Source organism: Plectropomus leopardus, chromosome 1, assembly GCF_008729295.1.
Source record: "Plectropomus leopardus isolate mb chromosome 1, YSFRI_Pleo_2.0, whole genome shotgun sequence".
Taxonomy (NCBI): domain Eukaryota; kingdom Metazoa; phylum Chordata; class Actinopteri; order Perciformes; family Serranidae; genus Plectropomus; species Plectropomus leopardus.
The window spans coordinates 6,897,197-6,924,740 of NC_056463.1; the positions used below are offsets into that span (position 1 = coordinate 6,897,197).

The window sequence follows — 27,544 nt, forward strand, 5'->3', positions numbered from 1 at the left end:
CGACACAGACAAATGACAACAACATGAAGTTAAAATGCTCGTATTCACTTCCACTCGATTAAAAGAGCTGTCCAAACGGACTCAAATGTTTTGAAAAGAAATATAGTCATGTAGAAAGTTTGTGTCAAGTTTTTGCCTTTTTTTTAAGGTTTATTCTCTTAAAGTGTTGAATGCTGCATACATTTAAGACCAGTTTCTAGAGACACCAAGCACAGGTGAGTAGGGATTAAACGTTTATATCCATATCTATTAAACATCATTCAGCTCCACATATATGTTTCATTAATAACCGTGTTTTTCTTTGAAGCAACTAGCAAGCTGAAGAATTTAGGGGGAAAAAAAGAACTTTAAGCATCAAGTGTAAAGTGGGTTGGGATTATTATTTCTTTCAGGTCTGTAAAACAAATTAAGTAGAAAGTTGTGTGTGTGTGTGTGTGTGTGTGTGTGTGTGTGTGTGTGTGTGTTTATGTGTTAAAGGGTCAGAGGGGATGTTATTTTACAACACCAAATTGTTCAACAATCAACAAAAGGCAACCTGACCGAACGTAAGACAGTGATGGGGGGGTTATTCCTGCCATACACTACATAGCCAAAAGTATGTGGACATTACACCCATGTCTGCTGTTACAACAGCCTGCACTCTTTGGGGCTCAGTCTTTCCACTACATGTGGTTTTAAATGCATTTCACCCCTTTGTTACCCCCCCAGCCCCCCCGGATGTGTCGGATGGGGTTGAAGTCGGGGCTCCTCGGCATAAAAATGACCGAGCTTTGTGTACAAGAGCATTATCACGCTGTAAGAAAGGTAGAAAGATGGAAAGATGGTGAGGAGAGAGTTAAAGGAATCCATCAGAAAAACAGATCTCTGCCCTCTTCATAATGAAAACAACTGAGGCTAAACATACTGATACATTTAAACATCACCACTGTGTATCAGTTCCCCTTCACACACACACACACACACACACACACCCCACACATACACATGTGCGTGCGGCTGACCTTTACAGTGAGAAATGAATACATGAATAAAACCAAAATCTGCAAATGACAAATCTGCATTTGGCCCTCCAGGTTTCCCCTGAGGTGAGTTTCAGAGAGTCAAATGAGGGCAGTTGGATTTAATCTGCCGCCTCTGGGAGGCACACGCGCACATGCACACGCAGGCAAGCCAGCAGACTGATTTTCTTTTGAAAAAGCCCCACAAAAAAACAACCAAACAATGATTGCCATTTCATTCGTTAACACGAAACAAAGTAAGTACAGTGAAAAAAGACGAGATGAGAAAAAAGAAGCGGGAAAGGGTACCGCTACTATAGGGCAGGAGAGAAATGAGAAGAAGAAATGAAAGGAGGCGAGGAGGAAAAAACCGTGACAGGAGAAGAACGGAGGAGAGGGAGGAGACTCCCCAGTGAACGAGGCAGCGGAGGAGGGAGGGAGCTTCAGCTGGGAGGATCGGGGAGGAGGCCACAGAGGCAGCAGCAACAGTTTGACCTTCGACCAGGGAGTTAAGATGCGGTCAAGTCCAGAATCACAAAATAGGTTAATCCCTACAGACCGTCTCTCTTCTCTGCTTCTCTGTTCTGAATCAGTCAGCAGAGCTTATCAGAGTCGGCAAAAGCAGCAGGATTCCTCACATATCTGTGACCAGCCTGACCCGACTGTCACTGCGTCTGTTACTGATGTCTGAGCTGACTGTGTGAGAGTGCTGCAACTAACGGTTACTTTCACGATTTCTTTTAATTCTATTCATAGTTTAATGTGTAAAATCATGACCAATGACCAATAAAGGTGCCAAGAGCTCAAAATGTTGTCTTCAGGGCTGCATATATAGTCTGAAAAAAGAGTCTGAAAATCATAAGGAGTCCGTTTACAAGAACAAACAAAAGCAGCAAATAGTCACATTGGAGCAGCTGGATGAAGTGAATGATTGGGAATATTTATGCCGGATAATTGTTTATTCCACATTAGTGTGTATTATGTTTAAAGAGCTGGTTACGATGGCAATTAAAACTAAATTTTGTGACTAAATTACTTTATTTCTACAGAATTCTGAGGGAATGGACAAAGTGTCCAAATTAGAGGAAGCTGTCATAGCATCTGTATGGCATGATACTCTTATTTAACCATTTGAACCCTGAGCAAATTGTTGTGATTTCTTGGGAAAAAAGTGCAAGAAATTAGTAGATATAGAAAATTACATTTTTAAGTGCTTTTTCATTTCATTTCCTTGTTTTTGTCTCTCTTTTCATTTCTTTTGGGTTTTTTGTTTTGTTTTATTACTAATTTTCAGGTGATTTTCTACTTTTTTTTACTATGTCTTGTTAATTTTTGGGTCATTTCATCTTTCTTTGCTCGTTGCCTTTTTCTTTTGGTTTTTGAAAGAACTCAAGCTAATTTGCTCAGCTTTGAAAGGGTTAACCTCTTCTGTCGGAGCATACAGTGCACCAGAAAAGAGGAACAGTCTGCAGTCATGAGGCAGGTATTGATCGTACAAATGCATCTGTTGAAAAAACTGTGTAAAGCCATTCTTCCGTTTGCAAGTGAGTTACGTTTCTTGGTCTGAGAGATTTTTTCACTTTGTTCAATAACTTTTAAATGAATTGATATTCAGTCCTAAAAGCATAATGCCAGAGTCGGATATTAAATGCACAAGGTTCTCACACATTTTTGTGTATAAAATTTCAAAACTTTTTGTGACTTTTCAAGGTCCCATAATAAATTTTTTTCTATTCCTACGTGCCCGGCGCTTTTAAAAGATATCAGATTCAGTTTCAGCGAGGTGCCATACATGAAGGGAAAGACAGAACGCAGGGAGAAAATTAACATGACTTTTCCAGGTTTTCCATGACCGTGAGAACCCTGATTTGCATCTTAAAGTAGGAATACATCAAAATTTTCAAAACATTTCCATATCAGGTAGTCTCAGATAATGACAGATAACTCTGAGATTACTGTGTGCTCCTTTCAACTTTCTGAAGCCCAAATTCAGTCATTAAATAGTTTATTTTGCCTCACTTGCTCCCATAAACTTTACAGCGATACCAAACAAAGAAAAAAGGCAAAACATTATGTTTCAGCAGCTTTGACCTAAAAATATTTCAGATTTTTTTTGTTGATAAATAATTTAATTAAAGTTCACAGATTGTTCACACAGATTGTTGTAATCATCTAACAATTCAGCGCAGATCTGAAGTGTTTAACCTAAAGCTGTCAGACTGGAGCAGCACTTAACGTTTTACCATTTTACAAAGGGCAAAAAAAAAAACAACCAGAAATTCATATCCTGCATTAAAGCAGTAGATTAAAGACAGAAGATTAAAACAAAGATTATAAATACATTAAAAAGTTCAAAGAAAAGAGTTTTACTTGGCTCCTAAATCTTGTTGCCTGGAGCAGAAAGAGTTAACGATGCGAACAAAATCTAAAACTGTAAAGCTCCCAGAGACCTTCAGCTTCTCCTAAAGAGGTTTGATTGACACGGTGCAGAAGCCTGCTCATCTTTGCACTGTGTGTGTGTGTGTGTGTGTGTGTGTGTGTGTGTGTGTGTGTGTGTGTGTGTGTGTAGGAATGTGTGAGTATGAGAAGAGGAGGTTTAGGTATTCGGTCTGTTAAGCATCTGTCATTAAACAGTGTGTGTTGTGTGTCTTTCACGGTACGCTGCTTTCACTCCAAGCAGAAGTGAAAAGGGTCAGAACAGTTTTACTCAAAATGTTTCAACTTTACAAAGTTATTAAAAAAAAGCCACATAAAATTGTTTTTTTCTTAAAGAAAGATGTAAGAAAAGAATATCTACAATATTTCATCGCTTCGAATCAAAGGGTGTTACAGAATTAATTATTTTAAACAAATATTCAAGCATATTTTTTAGTTTTAGCCTCTCAAATGTGTGGAATTGCTCTTTTTCTATGTTTCATATAATTGTAAATAGTGTTAAATAGTGTTTTAAAAGTTTTGCTCGGACAAAAAAAGCAACAAGACACCACCTTGGACACATAGTGAAAATTTTAATTTCAAAGATCATTAATTGAAAAAATAATAAGCATTTTAATTATGAGAATAATCTTTGGTTGCATCCCTAGAAAAATCCAATCCTCCATGTTTGCTAATCATGTATATCGCTTATTTTTTTCTGCTAATGGAAGCTCAAGGATATTTTCTATTTACCTGCTTTATTCACGACGTTTACGTTCTTATTTCAGTCGCTGCTGTTTGTAGCTTTTAAGTATCTGAATGAGAGAAGATAGTGCTGCTCTAACGTTTTAATTCAAATAGAAGTGAAAAAGAGAAACCAAATTACATCTTGATTGAAAGCAATCTGCTGCAAATTAAAGCTGTTTTGTTTTGGGAGGAAACAGAAAGAGTAACTTGTATTTTTGTCTCGTGCAGCCTCATGATGGTCACGTCATTTCTTACTTTACTGAGATGGTATCATGAAGGAAATAAATTTATAACCCAGTGTTGACATCAACATAATAACAACCAAGCAGTTGAAGGGATTTTAATTATTATCACTGTCCTAATGCTTTTAGATTAAGATCATTTCTGAACACATTTCTTTTTCAGCAATGAACCCAAAGCCAGAAGTGTTTTCAGATTTGCAACATCTGGGGCAATTTCCCTCAACGCTGAAGATTTTTAAAACATTTTTTTTATAGATAACTGGCTTTTCAGATGCTCTAGTGAGATTAATTAACTGAGGCAATGTGTTGAACACATATTTAAGTAACCAAAAATCTGTGTGTGTGTGTGTGTGTGTGTGTGTGTGTGAGAAAGCTTGGCCTCCTTCAAATCCACCTCAGTCCCTGAAGAGAGGAGTTCAGAACCGGCTTTACTTCCTCAGTTTTAGAAAATGAAAAGTTGAAACGAGCGGCGTGGGAAAGTTGATATTTCCACTGATATGATGTGAAAGCATGTTAGGCCTACACAAACTGTTCATGGTTAAAAGAAACTATGAGACAAAATGTGTTATTTATTCTGACTAAGGTGAAATGATTTGTGAATTGTCAAAAATATTATTATTAGTATTTGCATGGACAGTTTTGAGTAGGATGAAATGAAAAGTTAGAAGTTAGAATAGCTCAAATAAAAGACTTAATATCACCACAACATTTTGATTAATATTAAGTCGGTTGTACAGTTTTCAGTGTCAAAGCAAATAATTTTAGTTATTTGGTTAATTACGTTTGTCAGACAAAAAAAGATTTACTCAATACTGCCAGAGTTGGAACTGCTTAAAAAGATCCATGCAAACTGTTACATTGATTATTTTTTTGAAGTTGAACCAGAGGATTATTTGTGCAATGTGAGGACAGCAGACATGGATGTGTCCAAAACACATTTACAAAATACATAGCACCGAATGAACTGTTCCTCAGTGGTATATCCAAAAATCTCCGCTGTAAATGGCCACATGCTGAACTGACAACCTGCTGCAGATAATTATAAAATGGATTATGTTTGAAAAGCGCTGCAGCGGAATGTCATTTTTATCCATAAGACCTTTAAAAATAGACATTTAAATGATGGATTGATAAAAAGAAATGGTGAGAGCAGTGAGGGAAAGAAGGCTGTAATGTTGCTAATCAGTCAGTCAGAGCAGAATGTTTTCTTCCATCTCGTACGATGAAAACCTGCAGGGTCATTTTGTCTGAGCAGCTGTAACCTGCTGCTTCTCTACAATTAACAAGAGCAAACTTAAGAATCCTGCGTGCTCCAGTGATATAAAATTTCACTAATCGATCCAGCAGTTAATGTGTTTTGAGAAACACAAATCATTAATTTTGGTGGATTTTATGAAACAAAAAAAGAGGAGCTGTGAAGGGAATATTAAAGTTGTGTTTTCCATTGTGCTGGTTATAATCAAACTATTGTATTTTGTGCTGTGATGTTTGGACATAATGTACACTTTCATTCAAAGTAGGACAAATCTGCTAGAGCGGATTCAAAAAGCAGAAAATGCGTTTTTAGAAGTTGATTTCACGTCAAAGAGAGAAGACACAAGGAAACACCCTTTTGATGGCATTTTGCTTCGGTTGGAGTCAGATGGGGGTGGGACATTTACCAAAATGTTCATAAAGTTTTAAAATGTGAGGCATTTGAACCAAAAAAACAAATGACTGTTGTTTGTTATTTTCCTGTACATACTGTCATAGCCAAAAATACGTATTTTCTCTGAAAGATGACAATTTGTCATTTCATCAGGGAGTCCATGGGTAGAAAACATTTTAAATCCATGCTTTTAGGACTTGTTTTGGGGAGAAATTATCTTTTTCTTTTTCCTAGAAACATTACAGGTAAGTAAAACAGTAAGCTGTACATAAAAACTGCAGTCAAGTGCATGGGTTGGTTTTATGTGTGAATATGGTTATTAGAGTGAGTTCAGCTAATCTACATTTTGCCAACAAGTAAGTACAAGTATGACATAAAAACACGGTATTGTAATATCAGAAATGTGGACTTGACAGAAGATCTTGACTCGTTTGGACAATAATAAATTAAATGATGAATCAATGAAATTAGATAAAATGTTAAAGGCAATTAAAACCTCAAAAATTCAATAATATTTAGAAAATTAAGACTTTTTAAGGATTTACAGACACCCTGTCTTGTGAAGATTGCTGAGGTCCGCCACCGAAAGCAGATGTGTGAATAAATAAATTGGCCAGCGAGCTGAAAACTACCATATTTTACTGTGTTTTAAATCAGCAGCAGCAGAGCAGCGTTTATCAGGTGGTAGTTACACGCTACATTTCTTGAGCGATGCTGTCGCGTCCCGGCCTGCAGCAGCAGAGCGCTGAGGGCTCGGAGCAGATCGGCCACCCAGGCGGCGAGCTGGTGAGCTGTTGATGAAGTGAGGGGTCACTGCGAGGCTAAGTGAGACCTCACACTGGACAAGCAGGCCAGACCTCGGGCCACGGTGGCATATGGGTGTGAAGGAGGTGAGGAAGCTGAGGAGGGGGCGGGGGTGGCCAAGCTGTCCACTCGGCCTCTCACGAGACCCCCAGCTGTCACAACAGACACTTACCAGCCCTCACACTAAACACCCACCAGGGAGAGGGGGGCAGCATCCTTCCTCTCTCAAACAGAAGGATGGAGAAGAGGAAGGATGGACGGAAAAAGAGAAGGTAATCTCTCCTTCCTGCTGCTGTGATGTCTGAGGAACGCAGGGATCTGCCCCTGTAACTGTCCCCCTGCTGCTTTTGAAGGCAGCCTGCAAACCTGCTAATTATAGCCACTACAGGATGAAGGTGTGACCTAAATAGTTATTTTAAGTCTGGAGCAGACTTGTGAGGACTAGAGAGAGAGAGAGAGAGAGAGGGGGAGGAGAGGGAGTCATAGCAGGACAGAGGAAGTTCAAGAGTCGACCGCCACACAACAAAATACACAGCTGCAGCGCAGAAAAGCCGAGGTCAGACTGCAAGACTGCTCAAATACTGTAAGACGACAGAAGAGCGGACTAAACTACACAGATTTCTTTCTGCTGGACAACAGCAAAGGTGAATGGAGCAAAGTGAGAGCATCACACGGATGGGAATAAAGGACTATTAGCTAGCACGGGTGTAACAATCCTTCGATCTGCATCGATATATCGATGAAATGATCATGTGTCATCATCGATACAAACTTAAAACACCAGCAAGTGTTGTCACTATACTGTAATTTCTAACTTCAAGACAACACCTTTTTTTGACAATGGGGAAAAACTGACATTGAGGACATAAGATCAAATTTTCAAAGTCTTTGGCAGAATAAGCGAGCCATCTAAAAACAGTACCTTTTTTTATTTTCAACATATTTTTCAACCTTTTTAAATACTAAAACAGTTGCAAAAATAATTCATGGATGGAAGTAACTGCTCCAGCCCTACTTACTGCATTACAGTTTGTAAAACACACACTTCCCACCCGTTTGGGGATAAGAAACCTGCTCACACTTGCTATCTTTACTCGGAAGTTAGACATGCCTGCTGCAAACTAGTTGCATATGCAAATAGCTACATCGGCGCATACGCATACTTTCAAGACATCAAGGCTACATCGCTCTTTGGGGATAGAAAAATGAAGATCCATTCAACTTTCATGCAGTGCAGCACACGATTTCCAATAATGTTAGACATGTTTTGAGTATTTTATGAATATAATTGAAACAAAAACCAAAACTATGTCTATTCAAAACTTTTCAGAAACATTCTATCAGTTCCAAACCATTTCCAGGCCTGGAAAATGGTTTCTATAATTTCATAACTGTGGGAACCCTGGATGCAACATGACCAGTGAAATTTCACTTCTTCTTCTTTACTGTTCTTCTCATTGACAGGTCTAACAAATGCAAACAGATGTTTACTTCATTCTACATCCATTTATGACGAACTGAAGGTGTGGATACGTGGCCTGTGCACGTGCGCACAGCTCCACATTGGGAATCCTGTGGCTTTAGAAAATCTGAAAAAAGTATGAGTGTGCACATTTCTGTCTTTGTGCATACACACAGTTTTATGCATCTGGGCACTACGGTTAACCCTAAAAATCAGATTAAAAATGGCATTACTGTATGAACACAGTTTTTCATTTCTAACATTATAGCATATGAAACTTTGTATCAGAAGTTATACATCCAGCAGAGATCTGAGGAGAGTTTTCTTCCATAATGACGACAAGTACTTTCCCTGCACAAACCCTTCTCCTTCCCACCTGCCTCTGTTTGTTGAATACACGCTGCTTGCACCATTCCTCGACCCCCCCCCCGTGTACTTTCCGCACCTGAGAGCCTATTGACAGAGTGTCCCGGTACCACGCGTATCACTTAACCCCGTGTCAAAACACAGGTGTAACGTAAGCCCGGGGAGCATGCGAAGGTCCTGAGCTCATAAAGGAATGTGCGAGCTGGGAATAGCACCCTGCATGTAAGAGAGGCCTCTCACTGAGAGCAAGTACAGAGTTACTGCAGGGAGGGGAGCTGGAAAACAGCCAGACACTGACAGAGGGGAGGCACACCTTCACCTCAGGGATCCTCAACACAACCTGACAGAAATGTGACTCAGCGGTTATGAAAGACAGAAAGTGATGAGAGTCGCTTTGGATGGAGGACAAAAGAAGATGGTTGGTGTTTCTTACCATGGCGCCCCGTATATCCGGAATCCCTTTATGGTGACGTCCGAGTCCTGCAGGTACACACAGTTTGTGAGGAGCGACTGGACATTGTCAAAGTCCTCTGGTTTCAGTTTGGACACTGAGGGGAATCGGTAGTAATCCTGCTTGACCAGCTCGGCCATAAAGTCCTTATCAAAGGTCAGCTCGTGGTTTCCAGCGATCACCACCTTAAACTCGTACGGGAGGCCACCTAAAGGAGACAAGAGAGGGAAAGCGGGGTGAGCTGATGCTCCACTAATATGTAGAAAATAATGACATTTTTGTGCATAAGCTGACCAAAGTGACAAATTCAACTAAACTGAAGAAGCTGCAGTTACAATCAGCACTAAAGACAGAGCTAAAACTCTTCAATCAACCCACTGTTGAGCAAATCGCTGAGCAAAAGTGGATGACATCTGCAGTATCGACATGCACAAACGATCATAAGCACTGACAGCTAAGCAGCTTTTCTATAGCTGCATCTATGATGAAACTTTCTTACATCAGAGTTTGATCGCGTTAATGAGCAGATTATATAAAATGAAAGAGGTGAAAAACCAATAGATCAGGGTTCCATTGATAAATTACTAGAGTGATCTGTTCAGTCATTTTACACAGATCTTGTCCAAAGGTTTTAATATCCCACATTTTTTACTTCAGTTCCTGTTGCATTGATGTGTCGCCTTTTAATTGTTATTTTGTGATAAATTAATTAGAAATTACTGGAAATATACTGTAAGCATCAAGTTTATTCATACTGAAAAGAAAAGAAAAGAAAAGTTTCAATTGGTTTTTTTTTTTTAATAAAAAAAATGACAAATGTTGGCACTCAGAAGTGATTCAGAGCATTCCTGAAGAAATCGGGCCTATGCTGAAAACAAACCAAGCAACAAGGAAGTGGAGCTTACTGAAATAATTAAATTTTTTGCAGCGGGGGGTATGCTCATGTGTTTCAGGTGGTTAAATTAATTGTACTATCTGTCAAAATATCAGGAGTCAAATAATTCTGTTTATAGCTTTCCTGCAGCTACAGCTGGCTGCAATTCACCACTAAACTTGGACAAAATCCAACTTTAACACAGAATCAAACGGCTGCAGCTCGAAGCGGCTGCTGCAACTTCCTGTAACCGCTGTGTGGCAACTTACACTGCTTGGTATGTTTCCTGTGTTGTACTTATGAATGTCAGAATACAAATCTGCTGCTTGATAAAAGTTATATTTGAACATATTTAACTGCATATTGTCAGCAAGTTAGTAAAGTATTTTTTTTAATGTGCACTGTATCTGCAGAATATTTGTGCATGAGGTTGTTAAATTCCTGAATAAAATGTTTGATTTGATTTAACTGCAAATGATTCACACTGTATGTTTTGTCCAAATTGTGCAGCTCTGCTCTCAGTATTTCATACAATCACAAAGGGTTTGTACTTCCCTCCTGGTCAGTCTATTTCTACAGAAACAGCAGGTTGTCCTAATATTTTGGACACGGAGCCTACTCTCCCCTGCAGCTCCCTGTATACCTAACCCAGAGTACAGATCAGGACTGGATAGAAAACTCAGATAAGTGGAGGGAAAAACACCCTCAATTCAGACAGTCAGAGAGGTTACAACCACAGCTGACGGCTCTGCTTGACCCCAACAGACCACCGTCCATCTCTGCAGACACCGGGCGGCTGGAAGAAGCACGAACCTGAACTAAATAAAGAAGAACATCTATTACAATTCTCATCCCCTCATCTTTCAACTTCTGCTGTGCCCTTTTCGCTCTCCTCTGTCGGGGTGATTTGTCCCGCCTTCCCCTTCGCTATCAAGAAACTGACTTACTACTTTATTCCAGCAGATTGAGCACTCAACAAAAGGCTCTGGCCTTCATCGCCCTCTGTTCTTTCTCAATATTTCTCTCCTTCAGTGTTTTTTTTCCAGTCTTCTTTCCTCTCTGTCCTTTTTAGCCTGCTCTGTAGATCCTGTAATAACTAATCTAAGCTAATTTATGTGTAAAGTTAACATAGCAGGACCCCTGCTCCTAATTGCAGCACACCCCACACAGGCAATGTAATTTATAATCAGGCTGCAACTAATGATTATTTTTAATTACTTATTAATCTGCTGAACATCTTCTTGATTAACCTGGTAATTGTTTGGTCTATAAAATGTTGGAAAACAGTAAAAAATGACACAATGTCACAATTTCTATAGTACAAAGTGCTTGTTATGTTCGACCAACAGTCCATAACCAAAGAGACATTTTTTTTATTATCAAATAATACGAAGAAAAGCAGCAAATTTTCACAAGTGAGAAGCTGGAACTTGGGAATAACTGACATTTTTGCTAAAAAATGACTTAAAATGATCGATCAGTCGTTAACGATGACAGTCAATTTTGTGCCAAACAACTGATAAATTAATTGATTTAATTATTTAAGCTCTGATGTATAATATTTTGTCTGTGTAAACTGGACAGAATTTGTTAAAATACTAGAATGAAGTTTTCAACCTACAGCAGCCCTTCAGAAGCGTCGCGCTGACATGAGTAATGAGTCTGTGCTATGCTAATGAATTCATTGTGACTACTAAAGAACAAACTGTCATATTGTTGAGCTGTAATGTCATGTAGGGCTGGCAAGAGGTGATTTACTGATACATTTTGCAACAATGGTACTCCGTATGTAAACCTCCGTAGGACATTTGTTCTGACATCAATTTGAGCGAAAAAGAAAAAAAACCTTAAATGTACCTTTGTCTTACCTCCTTTGCAATTGCATTTGCAGCAATATTTCAACATTTAACAGATTTTACAGCATCTCCTGAGACATATTCATTGACAAAAAACAAACAAATCCCTTTCATACACTACAGGATTACTGCACAAATGCACAGTGAGACGCCTACATCCACCATCGACATGCAGTGTGAGTGACAGGAAGGTATTGCGCTCGCCACATTAGCCTATACCCCTCTCTGTGAAATGTTTTTGTCCTCTGCTCCATGTGTCTCCTGCCAGTGATAGCAGAAGGTTATGACTGAATTGAATAAAATGTTGAATAAAGAATCCAATAAAACATATTTGTTGAATGAAAAAAGCTTTGGACTCATGACAGTCAGTGAAAGAAAAGATGGAACAGCGCTGCTCAATTTTGCAGCGGTCAAGTTCACAATTGGAAATAAAGATAATGGAAACTGAATAGAATACAAATTTAATCAGGATATGCTGGGCTCAATGCAGAGATAAAAAAATTCCACTGCATCAGTCTGTGTGTGCGTGTGTGTGTGTGTGTGTGTGTGTGTTCTCTAATGCTGAAAATGAAAGAATCATGGTCCCCGGTCCACAGGTTTCATTCCCGCTACTCTAAATTAGCTCTTGTCGCGTCTCAGGATCATAAATTCCAGCCTAACCTTATATGAGAGCGCCGTCTCTCAGTCCCCCAGCACTCTAACTGGATCACACATCCACACACACACACACACACACACACACACACACACACACACACACACACACACACACACACACACACACACACACAAAAAGCGAATCATCCTCTCCACCTCCACACAGGGAAAAGGTGGGGAAAACATAATTACCATCAAACAACTCCATCTCCATTACTCTACTGGGAATTTCTACTGCTTTTTATTGCCACCGTGATACATCTTACAGAGGGCTGGTGGAGTGATACACCAAGATTTATTTCTTATTTTTTTCGCCCACAAACGGGTATGAAAGAGGAAATCAAAAGTCTGTGAAGAACTACGTGTGCAGAGTTTTGTCATGCCTCTCAAGAAGGGAAAAGATGTAAGAAGGCAAAAACATCTGAAAACATTTCAACTAGAAAATGTTTTTCACAGTGCTATACTAAAAATATATTCTTTACAACAGGGGCAAACAGGAGAAAAAAATATTCTACATGGTATTTCCTAAATTAAGAGAGGTGAATATCTCAGAAAATTAACTTGTCGTCCCCGTCTCATCTCTTCTTTTTTCCTCAAATTAATCCTTGAGGAAATGTGGCGGTCCCCAGGGACTGCCGTGTCGCAGACGCCGTCGCCTTTTACGACAAGCAACGGTGGCACAGAGCTTAAGAGAACTGGGGATGAGGGCGTGCGTGCGGGCAGGTGTCAGATCTGTGTAGAGCACCGAAACAAAAATACTGTAACATGACCGACAGTGTGGTTATAGCACCCAAATCACAAGTTTCACTCTCAGTGGTTTCTAAAAATGAGAAATACGTTCAAAACAAGTAAAGTCACCTAACTCCACTGTTTCTATGATTCCAACATGGATTCATTATCAGGGATAATAATTGGCTGCATCTCACTGCAGGTAGATTTTGTGTTTACTGCCTGCTTTCAAATTTTAATGCATCAGTGACATAGTGTTTCCATCCTGATTTAACAGCCTGCAACTTCACTATTTACGAGGATAAGGCTCTACTGGACTCCCTGTGTGTGCCTAATCAGCACTTAACAGCAGACAGACTAAGTTTGCAACTGTCTGGTGAAGATTTTGGAGCATTTAGCATTGGTGGAGACGAAAACAGAGCTAAAAGCAGAGTGAATATTGAACTTAAAATCATTGGTTGGACGGAGACAGGACTTCAAAAGAGTGCTAATGTTACTCTGTGTATGCTGGATGTGTAAATCAAGGCTGCAACTTATGCATATTTTCATTATTGAATAATATTAATATTATTTTGTCAATTAATCCAGTCCATAAAATGATGGAAAAGAAGCTTGCTCTACTGATGCATCTTTATATTGGCTTATTGTGAGATGAAGGTGTGTTTATGTGTTAAGAGTTTAGAAGGAGGACCTGAGGTAAATGCTTGTTAGCGATTATAAAAAAAAAAATAAAAAGGGTAATCTTCTGTTCACAAAGTTACAAAACACTACTGATATCATGTTATCAGTAGTGTTTTGTAACTTTCAAATAAATAAGCGAGGAATAGAAGAAGTTTATGAATATTTGAAGTATTGTATACAAAGAGTAAGGCTTGGTTTGTGATTAGTTTTAAGATTTGTTCTTTAAATAAAATGGAAAATTAAATTTGAATGCAAAAAAAAGAAAAGAAATACTGTGAAATACTGTAAGTGAACAACAAACCATCTGTTAGTTCTCTCTGTTTAACACGTATATTAAACTCCTTTATCTACACATTAAACATTTGAGCATAGACACAAACACACACACACACACATAAGAGCTGCAGAGGCCTGTGGGAGCAGCTTAAAGCGGCAGATCAGAGCCGGTGCTCGACCATCAGACAGGATGGGTCAGGGAAAGCTCGTTCCTCTGCATCGATCTCCAATGATCTACCTCAACATGCCAAACAGCAGTCGATGCCTTTAGCAAACCACTGCCTCTTCCAGAGCCTTCTGAGAGGAGGCTGAGGGGGAGGAGAGGCAGCAGAGGAGCACAAAAGCACGTTTACAGAGGCTTTAAAATAACAAATACATGCTCACCTAGTCCAAAGTTTAGAATCTGTTTGGATGTTGTTTAATATTTTGCTTCAGTTTTATCAACTCTAACTGCAATTTGAATACTACTGCTGCCAAAATGCTCTATAATGTTCTTCCCTGCATGAAATTACTTCTGCATAGTGATTACATTTTTCTTTGTAAGCCATATTTCTAACCTGATAAAGGTACATGCTACATGCTTAAAAATGATTGAAAAAGCTGAAGCAGTCCATGCTTTGCTTTCAAAAAATGCTAAAAGAAAATTACAGTATGTTTCTTTAAAACAAAAATAAATCCCTGACTCTTGGTTCTCAATATTTGACGCCAATTCTCTGTCTCCTCATGTACCTAATATTCAATTCCCAAAAGACAGTAAAATCTGTACTTTAAAATTTAAAAAATAAAACTTTAAAATTAGATATGCACACAGAACTTTAACAAGTTTCTAAAATGCTTGAATTTTCTTTACATACAAACTCACCCAATACATGCCAAAAACAAAAGGTAATGTGTAAAACTTTTACATACGGCATCAAACCTCCATTTCTGCAACAACAGCAGCTCAAAAACTACACTGAAACAGCTGATAAGCAATTTTTGAGTAATCTGATCATTGTTTAAAATCTGTGTGGATGTTAATTATTCTGCAAGTTTTGGCTGAGCAGTCAGTCTGTACACTGAAACCCTTAACTTTTATCCAAAAATAAATCAATCAAATCATTCATCTAAGATGCCTTCAAACTCGTGTTTTTCAGCATGACATTCTACCACACTGCTTTCTTTTCATTTCCATGTCTGACTCCATTCTCCTCCACTCTCACACTCTCTCTGCCTTCATCAACAAGGACAGAAACCAGCCTTGGAGGGAATATCCAACCTTTCACACACACTTGTGTTTCCGTCACTCGAGCCGATTCTCTATGTAAACCTCACACCAGCACTGTAATAGCCAAAACATAAATGAGTCACATTTTTGGCTGCCGACTGATAAAAGCCGTCTGCCCTCCAAACAGAAGCAAAAGATACCAACTAAAGCAAAAAGATGTTTTTACTGACTTAAAAGCTTTTGAAACAAAACTTTTACAGATTAAAAAATGTTACTTTGTGTAAAAACAATGACAGAAGCTTTATAAATAACATCTCTATTAGGATTTTAGGGGTATTTGAGGATAAGACAGACCAGTTTTTGTGAAGGTAATTATCTTTAAATTTGACCAATATCTGCAATATGAGTGCATTTATCCTCTTTATTCTGAATTTATTCTCATAATTTTATGACTTTTCTGATGAAGTTGCTGCTGTTGTCTCCTCGGTATGACTTTTTTTTCTCAGATTTATCACTTCTCATAACAGTTTGACTATTTCTCTAAATTAAAAATAACTTGACCATTACGCTCTTGATATAAGTGCTTTTTCTTGTGAAATTCCAATTATTCTCATAATACTGCACATTGAAAAAAAAAAGATTACAACTAAAGATATTTTTTTCTCATTTTCATCAAGTGGCTGTCATACTTTTGTTACAATTTTCCATCCACCCCGACAGTTAGATGACCAGGTGTGCAGCTCCACATTCAGAAACGAGACAGGGTGCTCCCAACTATACTGAGCAATTTTCCACTTTGCCCTGCATCGATTCTCCATTATGGCTGATATCGCTGTTTTCACTGAGGCTTAACAAAGTACAGACACACGCACACACAGATATACACACACTTGACATGGCTGTCCGTGGTGATGGATAGAAGAGTTTGATAGAAAAGCTGACCAGTGTGCCCTTCTGGTGGTGCCAGGTGCTGTTTAAACGGTGACGCAGCAGAAAACAATAGCGTGTGTGTGTGTGTTTATGTGTGTGTGTGTTCCTCTATTGTATACAGGTGTGTGAGAATTAGGGCGCAGCACCTGGCAGTAAGAGTCTGGTAAAGTGGGTGCACTACTGTGGTTGCCCAACACAAATCACATTTTACAATCAGAAGACCTAAAGATTTTTAGGTAAAAAGCAGATTTAAAACCATATAAAGAGGATGTTGGGCGAATTAACAGAGATTTTATATTGCAAATAATACTTAGCAAACCTGAATCCAAGTTTCCTGCAACTTAGGGCAAGTTAGATTTAAGACTTTTTATTGCCACTCCAATTAAAATTCGTATTTTTACAATAACCCCAAATTGCAGGGAAAAAATATGAACCACTATCAATCACTTAGTAGAGACAAGTTTGCTGTAATATTAACTTCAGCATAAACCATTATTTTTTGGTCAAGTTGAAAAGTTAGTAGTCTACTTTAAATGCTGAAAATATTTAAAACTTTTTACAGAGAAAAAAAGCTTGTTCATTTTTCATTTGATTGGATGCGGTAAAGTTAAATGAGTGTTGTTAGTTACTCTATCCTGATCTGTGTGACCTTAAATTAGTAAATTATTTTTGAAAAACAAGTATTATATATTTTGGAGATTTCACAATACAATGTTAGGGAAAAAAAATCATAATAACCTCGTCCTAATATCTCAGCATTTTTTAAGACTTCTGAAAGACTGATCTAAGACATTTTATTCCCAATTAAGGGCTTACTTTTAGATTATTTAATTTAATGTCTTAAGACTTTTTTAAGGATCAGCAGGAACCCTGAATATCAGCATGCAGCAGTTCAATGACAAGCCTTCGAATCCTACTTTTAATGTTCAGAGTTGGGAGCGTATTTGTACATAGTAGGACTGTAACGGTTCGTGTATTTGTACTGAACCATCAGAGTAAAGGGTTCTCGGTCTGATGCATGCAACCGCACGCAGAACACACGGTATGTAGATTGACGCAAATAAGGTGGAACCAAAGTTCACAAGCACGAGTTCTGTGGCAGTAATTTTGACAGTACTGTGCATGAGGACTGAGATGGAAACTATGTTTTAGGTAAATTCTGCTGAAGGTATGACTGTTTGAACATGCAGAGCATGCTGACGGACAGTGGAGAAGTGAGATTATGCTGCAGGAGCGGTTTGAGAAGTCTCTACAGACGTCTGGATTTCTTTTTTCTTGTTTTGCCGTGAAAACTGGGTCAGTGTTGGAATCCACTGTAACTGCTGTGAATCCAGACTGACTGCAGCCGCTGTCGTCTTTAGAGGCCAAACTTTGACAGCTACCTTTCAACTCTGCAGGGGGTGAGTGTCTGATGCTGCAAACATAGATTTTAAGAGAAGTACCACTTTCAGCTAAGGGGTTTACTGTTCTGAAGGCATTTGCACACCAAGTCCTTATTTTTCGGATGTGTTTTTTTTAATGTTATCCGAGAAAAACTGTTAACATAGAAACAGATGTCTGATGTGTTTTATTGCTCTTTGTTGCAAAAAATTGCAATATGAAGCAAAATATAAGGACACATTTGCTCTGCTGGTGTACTCCACTAGAGTTATGTCCCTGGCTGTCACCACTCTGCCTGCGTCTTCATGAAATGATGCGGTGCGGCTGTTAAATTGCACTCTGATGTAAGCATCATCATTGCGCATTGTGCATTTTTTGGAAAGGCTAACGTTACATTTTATTTGTCGTGAAAGCTTTCAGGGAGGACTTTGGGTCCGTATATTTCCACTTGTTATTCTTGCTGGCCTGCTGTCGACTTCTGCCCCATTTCTTTCTGTTGCTACGAATGTATGTGTCCCGTAGGTTATTCCACATTTTCTTCCCTTCAAACAGCTCTCTACATGCTTTTGATGGATGCCAAAGATCACACACAATCAAACTTTAATGACTGGCGAACATTAGTGTGTAAACTAAAACTAAAACTAAACAAACTTTTTGATGAAGAATATGGACCTGGTGTGCAAAGGCCTTTAAGCTGAAACAATGGAAATTCCTATGACCAAGTCATAATCTTTCTTTTACACTTTTCCCACTCTATTGTTGTGATATTTTTCTGTTTAGTCGAAGAAAGTGAACTTAATTTTCAATAGGATTAAATGACAAACATTTTTTCAGGAAGATTACACTTCCCCACACAGCAGAAAAAGCATATTAGGAGTTGATTTTAATGTGCACACTGCATGCACTAACATACATGCAGCATGTGGCTCACACATCACAACTGCACATGCACTTTAGCACATGCACTATTGCACCTGGACTACTTGATCTCCACTTGATAACTGTCATTTTAGTCTCTTTTACTGTAAAAAATAATGAATATATGTGTTTTATTATCTCTTGATATGTATTTTAGGACCTAACTATTATTCTTTTTATTTGTACTGCATGCTCAGGGGAATGCTCTGCTGTTATTTTGTTTTTATGCAATGGCAATAAAGATTTTATTCTATTCTGGAAACTGAACCTTGATTGTGAAGGTACATTTCAGCCAATTTTCACTTCCCTTTATGCTTTTTCAACATTAAACAACATCCTGTTTCTTGTTGTGTCTCATCCTGTTGTTCTTTTTTTTGCATAAGCCAGACTACTGGGAGAGAAGTGCAGGTGTGTCCAGACAGAAGACAAAGTCAATTCCCTCCGCTGTCCCTGGATTGTTTTGGAAGTTAATCCTACCCTAAGAGCCAATGGAGACATTAAGTGTAACTAGTTAGCATCATTCATTTATTATCCGTAACCGCTTATTCCGGTTCAGGCCAATCCCAGCTGACATTGGACGAGAGACGGAGCACATCCTGGACAGGCTATCACAGGGGGAGCCTGAAACAGATAACCATTCACGCTCACATTCACACCTACAGGCAATTTAAAGTCACCAATAAACCTATCCTGAATGTCTTTGGACTGTGGAAGGAAGCCTGAGAAAAGCCATGCTGACACGAGGAGAAAATGCTAACTGCACACAAAATGGCCCAGAACCCTCTTGCTGTGAGGCGATAGTGTTAACCACTGCACCACCGTGCCGCCTACCTGGCATCATTCAAATCAATTTTGCGTTGAGAGGGTATCTAATCTGCTTCTCCTTTTTATGCTCATCAACCGGAGTCATGAGGCTCCAGGAAGCTGCACAAGTCTTCCCCTCAAGTTAAGACATTTTCAACTCATTAAGATGTGTTTAAACATGATTTGTGCCTTCCACTTGCATCTTTCCATTTACCTTATATGCAACTGTGATGTCTTTTAGACACTGCTTTTCTAACATTAAATTTAAGGAGGTTGTTTTGTCTGATCAACAGGCAAATGAAATGAATGAAACATAGACAAAAGGATTCAAGTGTCTAAAACCGTTACAGATGGGCAGCACTTATTGATTTATGCGCTTGGTGAGAGGGAACATCAGACAGTATGTGAATTTTTTTGTCAGTGTGACACATGACTACATTAGAGAGACAAAAATGCTCCAGAGCCGCGCGAGCTCTCGCCCGGAGGGTCTGGAGATGAAACACTTGCTGCTGGGACCGAAAACACACACACGCACACACACAGCCCAGCGCTCCCACCCACAGCATGGGGCCAGAGGGAGAGGTCAAAGGTTAACTGAGCCAGGGTGTTAGGTCAGAGGGGTTAAACTGGACACTTTAGCACAGCAGTTGTGGGGTCAGCAGGGGAGGGGAGGAGAGCCATTGTGTGGTCCAGTCACTGGTTATGCGTGCAACATGTCTCGTGCCTTTGGCTGTCCCCCTGCTCACGAGAGAGCCTGTGCAATTCAGCTTTGAGCGAGTGTGAAAACCATGCGTGCATACAGCGGCATGCGGATGAATGTGCGTCTTAAGCAGCTTAATACCTAGCCAGTCGTTGAACTTCTTAACCTCGGAGGGCAGGCCCAGCTCGGTGAAGTCACCCATGTGTAGCAGCACGTCGCCGTAGGGCATCTGGATGCCGTCTGTACGCGAGTGTGTGTCTGACACACACACAAACCTGGTGTGTCCTGCTGGCTTGGGAGTGTCATAAGGAATGGGGTCCACCCTGAAAGACAGAGACACATAGAGACAATGAGCACTTAAATCTATGTCACGATAAAATGTCACATTTACCTCCATAATGATTTACTTATGATTCAGGTATTTTTGTAATTCATCAGTTGTGGCTTCTCGATCCCCATTTTTATTTTGATTAATTATAGTGTGGCAGGTTATACATTTTAGTTCTTTGGACGGTTGGCCACATGGTTGGTAGTTGGGATGCACAATAATACCTGCACGTCATCAGTATCAGCAGATATTGGCTTTAAAATGAAATATCAGAATCGGCCAACATGCTGATTTCTGCCAATATCACAAACCGTGAAGGTTTCGTTCCCGGTGAAACAACAACAAAAGTTACACTAAATGATAATAAGTTATAATTGCTTTAGTGCAGGAATTGCAGATGTTTACACAAAACTTTAGAGTAGTAGAAAGTTTGTAAATATTTTCAGTTCTTCAGTTTGCAGACATTTTTCTGTCTGTAAAAAAAAATGTTTTTAGCATATCAGCTGTGACCTTCTCATATTGCTTTTCAGTCTGAAAGGTGTAGCACAAATTTTAAGAAACCCATTTCTTAACTGTCAAATGACACTGTCAACAGTCAAGTATGTTTTCATATTGTCATCAATAAAAAGACCAGTGAAATTTTCCACTTATTTTTGAGACATCTGCCTCTGGTTTTATCTTATAATTTGGGGCATCATTCTCTTTAAAAAGAGCTGCTGCAATTGAAAGAATATGTCCTCTCTCCTCTTTGTGATATTTTTTTTAAAAAGGTATTCTCGATCCAGGAGCATATTTTTAAGAAATGTATGCTAATTTCATACCAGACAGCAGAAGGGCCACAGCTGAAAACTGGAACCTTAAAAAGATCATTTGTTGTGCAAAATAAATTACACGGTCTACAGAATAATGCATGCAGGGAGCAAAATGCATCTCAAAGAAAAGAGGAGACATTACAGCGGTGTACAAGATGTGTTGTTTGGGCCAGAGAACAACCAGTGCCTGAGTTGATTTGTGCACACAAGAAGGGCAATGGCAGTTTTGTGGCATCAGATTGGCTAAAGAGACGGTGAATTAAGGCATGACATGTCCTTTCTATCCATTATCTAAAGAAAAAACACTTAGACCCAAGTCTGGCTGTAAAAAAGCCCTTTTATTCAGCCTTTTTTGTTCGATGTAAGTACGTCTGTTAAAAAGGAAGAAAAACCTGTACTTTTTTTCTTACTGAAAGGAAAAGGGGGGGGAAATCATCTTGTCTGTAATTGAAGTCTACAATGTGCAATCCTCCAGCACTCTGCCACTAGACCATTATTTCATTAGAAGGGATGTCACTCTGTCGAAAACATCAGACACATAATCAACGCTGCAATCTCCAACCTGACAGGCACACACACACGCACAGAGTTAACTCGCATGTGTGCACAAACATGGCATGAAAACAGCCAGAGAAGCAGATGAAATCAAAAGGTTTCAGAGCGGAGAAGACGCCATTACCAGAGATGGAGAAAATAGGCACCTTGGCACAAAAGAAAATCTTGTCTGGGGGGGAGGCAACGTTGCATTTGAGAAGTCTCATTTGGGAAGCAATTTTCCTGTTTTCCCATTTTTGTGGCATGTTGAGAAGAACATTAGCCCTGGAAAAGATTCACAAAAAGCCTGAAATCTGTTGTTCTGTTTTTCAGTTGAAAGTAATCTGCAAGTGCATGTTAATGGTGGGACAAGCTGGTTACTGTCTGTTACGAGTAGAAACTGTTTGTAATTTGGGAAAAACCTTATATCTTGATATGGAAATTTAAATACAACATTAGGTGTCTCTCTGCACCGTGAGTCCCCAGAATAGCGTCAGTGTGTTTTGGCAACTCTCTTAACTGGACTACAAGCTTTAACATCAGTCTTGCAAACAGTATTCCCTCATTTGGTGTCTTGATGATGTTGGAGAGCAATGCCTTACATGTTGCTCCAAAATGTCCAGACAGCTTAAGGTAAGTTAGATGTAAGACTTTTTAAGACGTTTTAATGCCACTCGGAATTAAATTCAGGCCCCCACCCATGAACTCATATCAATGACTTCTTTGTCTTGTGATAGAGAAGATGAAAGAACAGAATTTGAAAAAATCTGTTTGTTGGCGAGTTTTCTTAGTGAGTTGTGTTCTCACTCTAACTCACTTCCCCTTGGTCTGAGTCTGAAAAGTGTTTTGCATAAAATACATCAAGCCTTGCATGCGTCGCCTAGTTCTGGTTTCAAGTTATTCTGCAAAATCTTGGTTAAATAGTCAATTTCTGTTGAATTTGTACTTCCCCAAGTCATCTAGGGTGCAGTGACAGCTAACTAGCCGACAGTGGATCCTTTGCCAGAGACACAGTATGAGTGTTGCTGGCTCTACTATTCTGAACTTTGGGACTTTAATGCATGAGGCATTAAGTAAATAACAGATAATACAAAAGAACTTTTAATGTTACCAAGTATTTTGAGACGCATTGCAATGCAATTTAAGACATTTTAATTCCAACTAATACCTTTCTTTTTAAGGAATTGTATTGAGGAATTAAGGAATTCAATGTCTTTTAAGACTTTTTAAGGAGACTTTATTAGGAATCTATCAAACTAAGTGTGATTTTGACCAATCCAGGAGTAAATAGCAGAAACTTCTTCTGTACTTTACACACATTGCAAAAATCATGCAAATCCAATGTGGCTGCGAAGTTGTCAAAACAGACTTTTTGCAATACTGCAATACTCGTTTGCAAGACCAAACAAAACTGGACTTATTAAAGGATAGATGCCTCTGCAGTACCAACAAAGCAAGGTAAAATTGATGTTGTGTCATTAAATATGTCTCCATATCTCATAACATTATCCTTTTGCTACTGTCTGTAGTCTAAGCACCATTTGCAGTCACCGTCTGTGAGCAGTGGCCACTGTCTGCAACAGCAGCTGCATACTAGCTGCTTCTCGAGTCCTCCATGATTGTGTCGTCTCTGCCTCTGCATAACTGAATGAATTGGAGGCTGCTGGGAGGAAGAGGCTACTCTTACATCCTAACAGACAATAGTGGCTGAAATGATGATGTGGATGCAGTGGGGGTGCCAACACAAAGGGGTTCGTCAAAAACCTGCTAGCTAAAAACTTAAACTTATTTAAACTTTCTGCCGCACATCAACCCCATGATCCCACAAATGTTGGAGCTATTGGCTGTCGAGCTGTCTGGTTTAATATAATAGAACTATATGGCATTCGGCTTATGTTGCTCAAAGCACCAAAAAATACATTTACACTCAACAGCAATGTGTCTTTGCAGAAATCATGACCCGGGTACTCAAGAAAATCCACAGGCCTTGTTGTGACTATTTTCTTTCTCCTGAATTACACCTGCCAACCTTATCACTGCACAGAAGGAAGTGTGCATCTACTGCTAACACATCTAGCACCACTGAGCTAGATAATGTTACAGCTCAGCTGAGGAGGATACAAGAAATGTCTGTATCTCGTGGTGTCACAAGCATGAGCCTATAGTCCATGAGTACATGCACAAACCGAGCGGTGAGAATCATCGCCTCCTCAGGTCTAACAAGTCATACATAACCTCTGTTTTGTAAACTTGGTATACTCAATATTCATCAAATTAACAGCTTCCAAGTTGCTCTATTTGTACATGGTTCTTTGAATAAAACGCTTCCCTCCTTTTTTCAGTCTCTTTATCACTAACAATTAATTTCATAATTACTCCACCTGAACAGCACTACAGCTTTCCCCCCACCCCCTCCTAACAACGAACCACTTCATCCCAATTTAGTATCACAAAGGGGTTCCAAGATATGGGATTCATTTCCTCCTCACCTGGTTTGACTTTCTCCTTTACTATTTAAAAAAACCTATGAAAAATACCCAACTAAAACAACAGCCCAACGTGATGTTTTTCTTTTCAGGTTTACCTTTTTTCTCTTCTTCTTTTTCTTTACATAAGTATTTCTGTCCTCATCTGCCTGTCCCTTCTTATTTACATTTTTATAATGGCCTATCTATATATTTTAAAACAAATTTATAATTGCTTTTGATCAGCATTAAGAGATTGTGTGTGCTGATTGATAGTTTTGTAGGGAACCCAACTTATCAAGCCCCTTGAGGGTTTCTGAGTTTCCCCTGCAGTCTCCTTTTTTTAATGTATAACATTGTTGTTTTTTAATATGTGTTAAATCAAATCAAATCAAATCAAATAAAACGGTTTATACTTTGCAATCAAATGATAAAATCTTTGTCACCATGGTGGCAATATAGTCCTTCTACATATTTTTAACTGCTGTGCAGTATTGTGCCGTCTAAAAAGCCTTCAAACTCAGGGATCCATAACTCAAATTGGACTGGACACAGGATAATATCTAAAAATTTTACCCGAATCTAGAATTGAGTCTGCTACATGTATTTTTTCATTTGTAGTCAGCAGTTGTTAGTATTTGGTAACCACCGGTCCTGTTGCTCCTTTAAACCATCACAGCTTCACACTGGAGCAGATTGAGGTCTCAGTCACCCGAGCACGCCTGGTCGCCATATTAAACACACTGGACAAAATGAAAAACTAGCTACAGAGATAATGATATTTACTATTGACCGTGTGCAGTAAATACCGCTCCTATATATACACAAACACATTAATGTAAGCCAGCAGAGCAGCACATACATTGCAGTGTAGCTGGTGATTAGATTTGGTGCTCTGCGGTGCCTGGACGTCATGCAGCTTTACAGGATTCGACAGTTCTCGTCATGGAGGAAGGACGAACGCAGAACCACATGGGATGACAAAACACACACACATATGTACATGTATATATGCACACACACAAGCGTGCATATTAAAACAAAGCCAGGAGAAAAACAACCTCCATCTCCTCCCCTTTCCTTTGAGATTTAATCCGCCCTGAGAATGTAAGTAAATACCAGCAGCCCCTATCAATTAAGAGCAGGCCCGGGCCAAGAAACCTTCATGATAGTGCTGCATAGGTCTCTCTCTCTCACACACACACACACACATACACACACATAAAGAAAGAGGGCCCCTGTCTTTCCTGTTAACATATGACTGTATAACAATCCAGAGGTTCATTAGTAATGTATACAGGAGTTCAGGAGTTCAGCAGTGCAGCAAGGCCTCTGATCTATTGTAAACGGAGACAGTGAAAATGAAAAAGTCTCCTTGTGCTCCGGCAGCAGGTAAAAGAATATTCTCCAGCGACAGACTGAACTGTGTTAGCATGAAGGTTCGTGTTAACATGTCTGAGCTTCGGCGTGACATCAGAGGGAAGACTGCGGAGGGAAAAGAGTGGGGGGAGAAAGAGAAATGCTAATGCACTCGAGGAGGGCAGGAGCACACTCTCAAATCCGCCATGACACTGGAGCTGACACAAAACCGAGGTCTGTGGCTGCAGAAATATCTGCCCGATGAAGAAATGTCTGTGATCCCTCAGCAGAGAAACCTCACTGCGTTAACTTCTCCTCACCTACAGCTGCAACATTTCTCTGTCTCCATTTTAGGAGACAAAAATATACGATTGCACTCCTGTAACTTAACATTCATCTTCACTTCAGTGCCGTGCTTCTTGAGCTAAAACCCGCCACACAATCCTGTTTTTATCCTTACTGTCATGCCCTTGTTTTGTTCTTAAATACAAAATGAACAGACGGAGGATGTCAAACTAACACATTTTTCTTCTCTTAAAATCAAACCATTTGTCCTTTTTTATTTGTCTCATTTGGTTTTTCTCAAAAACAAAAAAGGCAGGTTTCGTTGCTGCTTTCAGATCTAAGGTTGTAATTTATTCACATCGCATAATGCCTCAGATGGAAATGCTACTGTGCAAATTCAACTTTCATGTGTATTGAAAATTAAACACTTCAATTTGATTATCAACATTTAAGCTTGCAGTAAATAAAATAAAAAACCCGTATCCTCTGTGAATCACATAAAAAGCACATTATAATATCAATGCTAAAAGATGCCTGACAAGCTTGAAGTGCTTTGCCCTAAAAACGCTTGTAAAACTATAAAAGGTAAATGTGAACCAACTAAATTCTGGAAAAACTGGATTAAGACCAAACACAGTTATTGGTTACATGTGTGATATAGAGCAAAATAACAGTGAAAGAAGAATAAATCAACATGGGAGAGACAGAAGGAGGGAGGGAGGAGTGCTCTCTGATGTCTGTGGGAGGATATTCAATTTGACTGAGCACACTTGGCTCCGTGGCCTTTTAGAAAAACACACAAGCAAACAGGGTCAAAGTTCAGCCTGCGCTTGGTTCTTCAAACGTGACACTTAACTCACAGCAGATAAGAAGGTCGCAGTCTGTGTCAATCTCCGACTCGTCCAGCTCTTTAAGGACGCCACATAATCATTGTGATTGATTGCAACACTTCCTCCCGGGTCCTCGCAACGTCCAAAACAGACTGTGGTGGTTTGCAGCGTGGCCAAAAACCTGTCCAGCTAAAGAGCTTATCGTGCACTTTAGTATTAAATGCATTTGAACCCTACTATCCATCACTGCAAGAGATAACTTCATGCATAACCCTAATGTATAAATAAGACCTGACCAAAGGAATCACTGCCGATCTGTGATATTTCAATGATCTTAACTGTGAAATCCAACATTTTATTGAAGGAGAAAAGAGGGTAAAGGGACAAAACAGAGACACGAAGCAGGTGAGGTTGGAGACGGCACTGCTGTCCAAATATAACCCACATTCTCCATGTCTCAGCCATCTACATCAACATACTTTTAAATGGTAAATGAACCAGCACCTTTCTAGTCCTCTGACTGTCACACACTTGTGGCCGAGGCTACCGTGCAATCAGCTTAAACATTCATGCACAATCACACACCCATGGTGAAGCCATCAAGAGCAATTTGAGATTCAGCCCAACAATCCCTTACATGTGGAGTGGAGGAGCAGGGGATCAAACCTCTGATCTTCTGCTAAGTGGACAACTTGCTCTACTACCTGAGCCCCAGGTGCCCCTGCTTTGATATTTTTAAGTGCACCCTGAAACATTTATTTTTATATTCCTTTCCAGAGGAATGCT

At 39.4% G+C, this 27,544-nt stretch overlaps 1 protein-coding gene across 2 annotated transcripts in view; it reads right to left on the minus strand.

Annotated features, from left to right (window-relative positions):
- mpped2a (metallophosphoesterase domain containing 2a) overlaps nucleotides 1-27,544 on the minus strand; it is an 82,888-nt gene that overhangs the window by 35,897 nt on the left and 19,447 nt on the right. For both annotated transcript variants that reach the window (XM_042490869.1, XM_042490875.1), the window contains exons 3-4: nucleotides 20,287-20,468; nucleotides 9,116-9,341 (exon numbers count right to left, since the gene is read on the minus strand). In XM_042490869.1, the coding sequence (XP_042346803.1) occupies nucleotides 9,116-9,341; nucleotides 20,287-20,468 (408 nt within the window). The remainder of the gene's footprint in view (nucleotides 1-9,115; nucleotides 9,342-20,286; nucleotides 20,469-27,544) is intronic.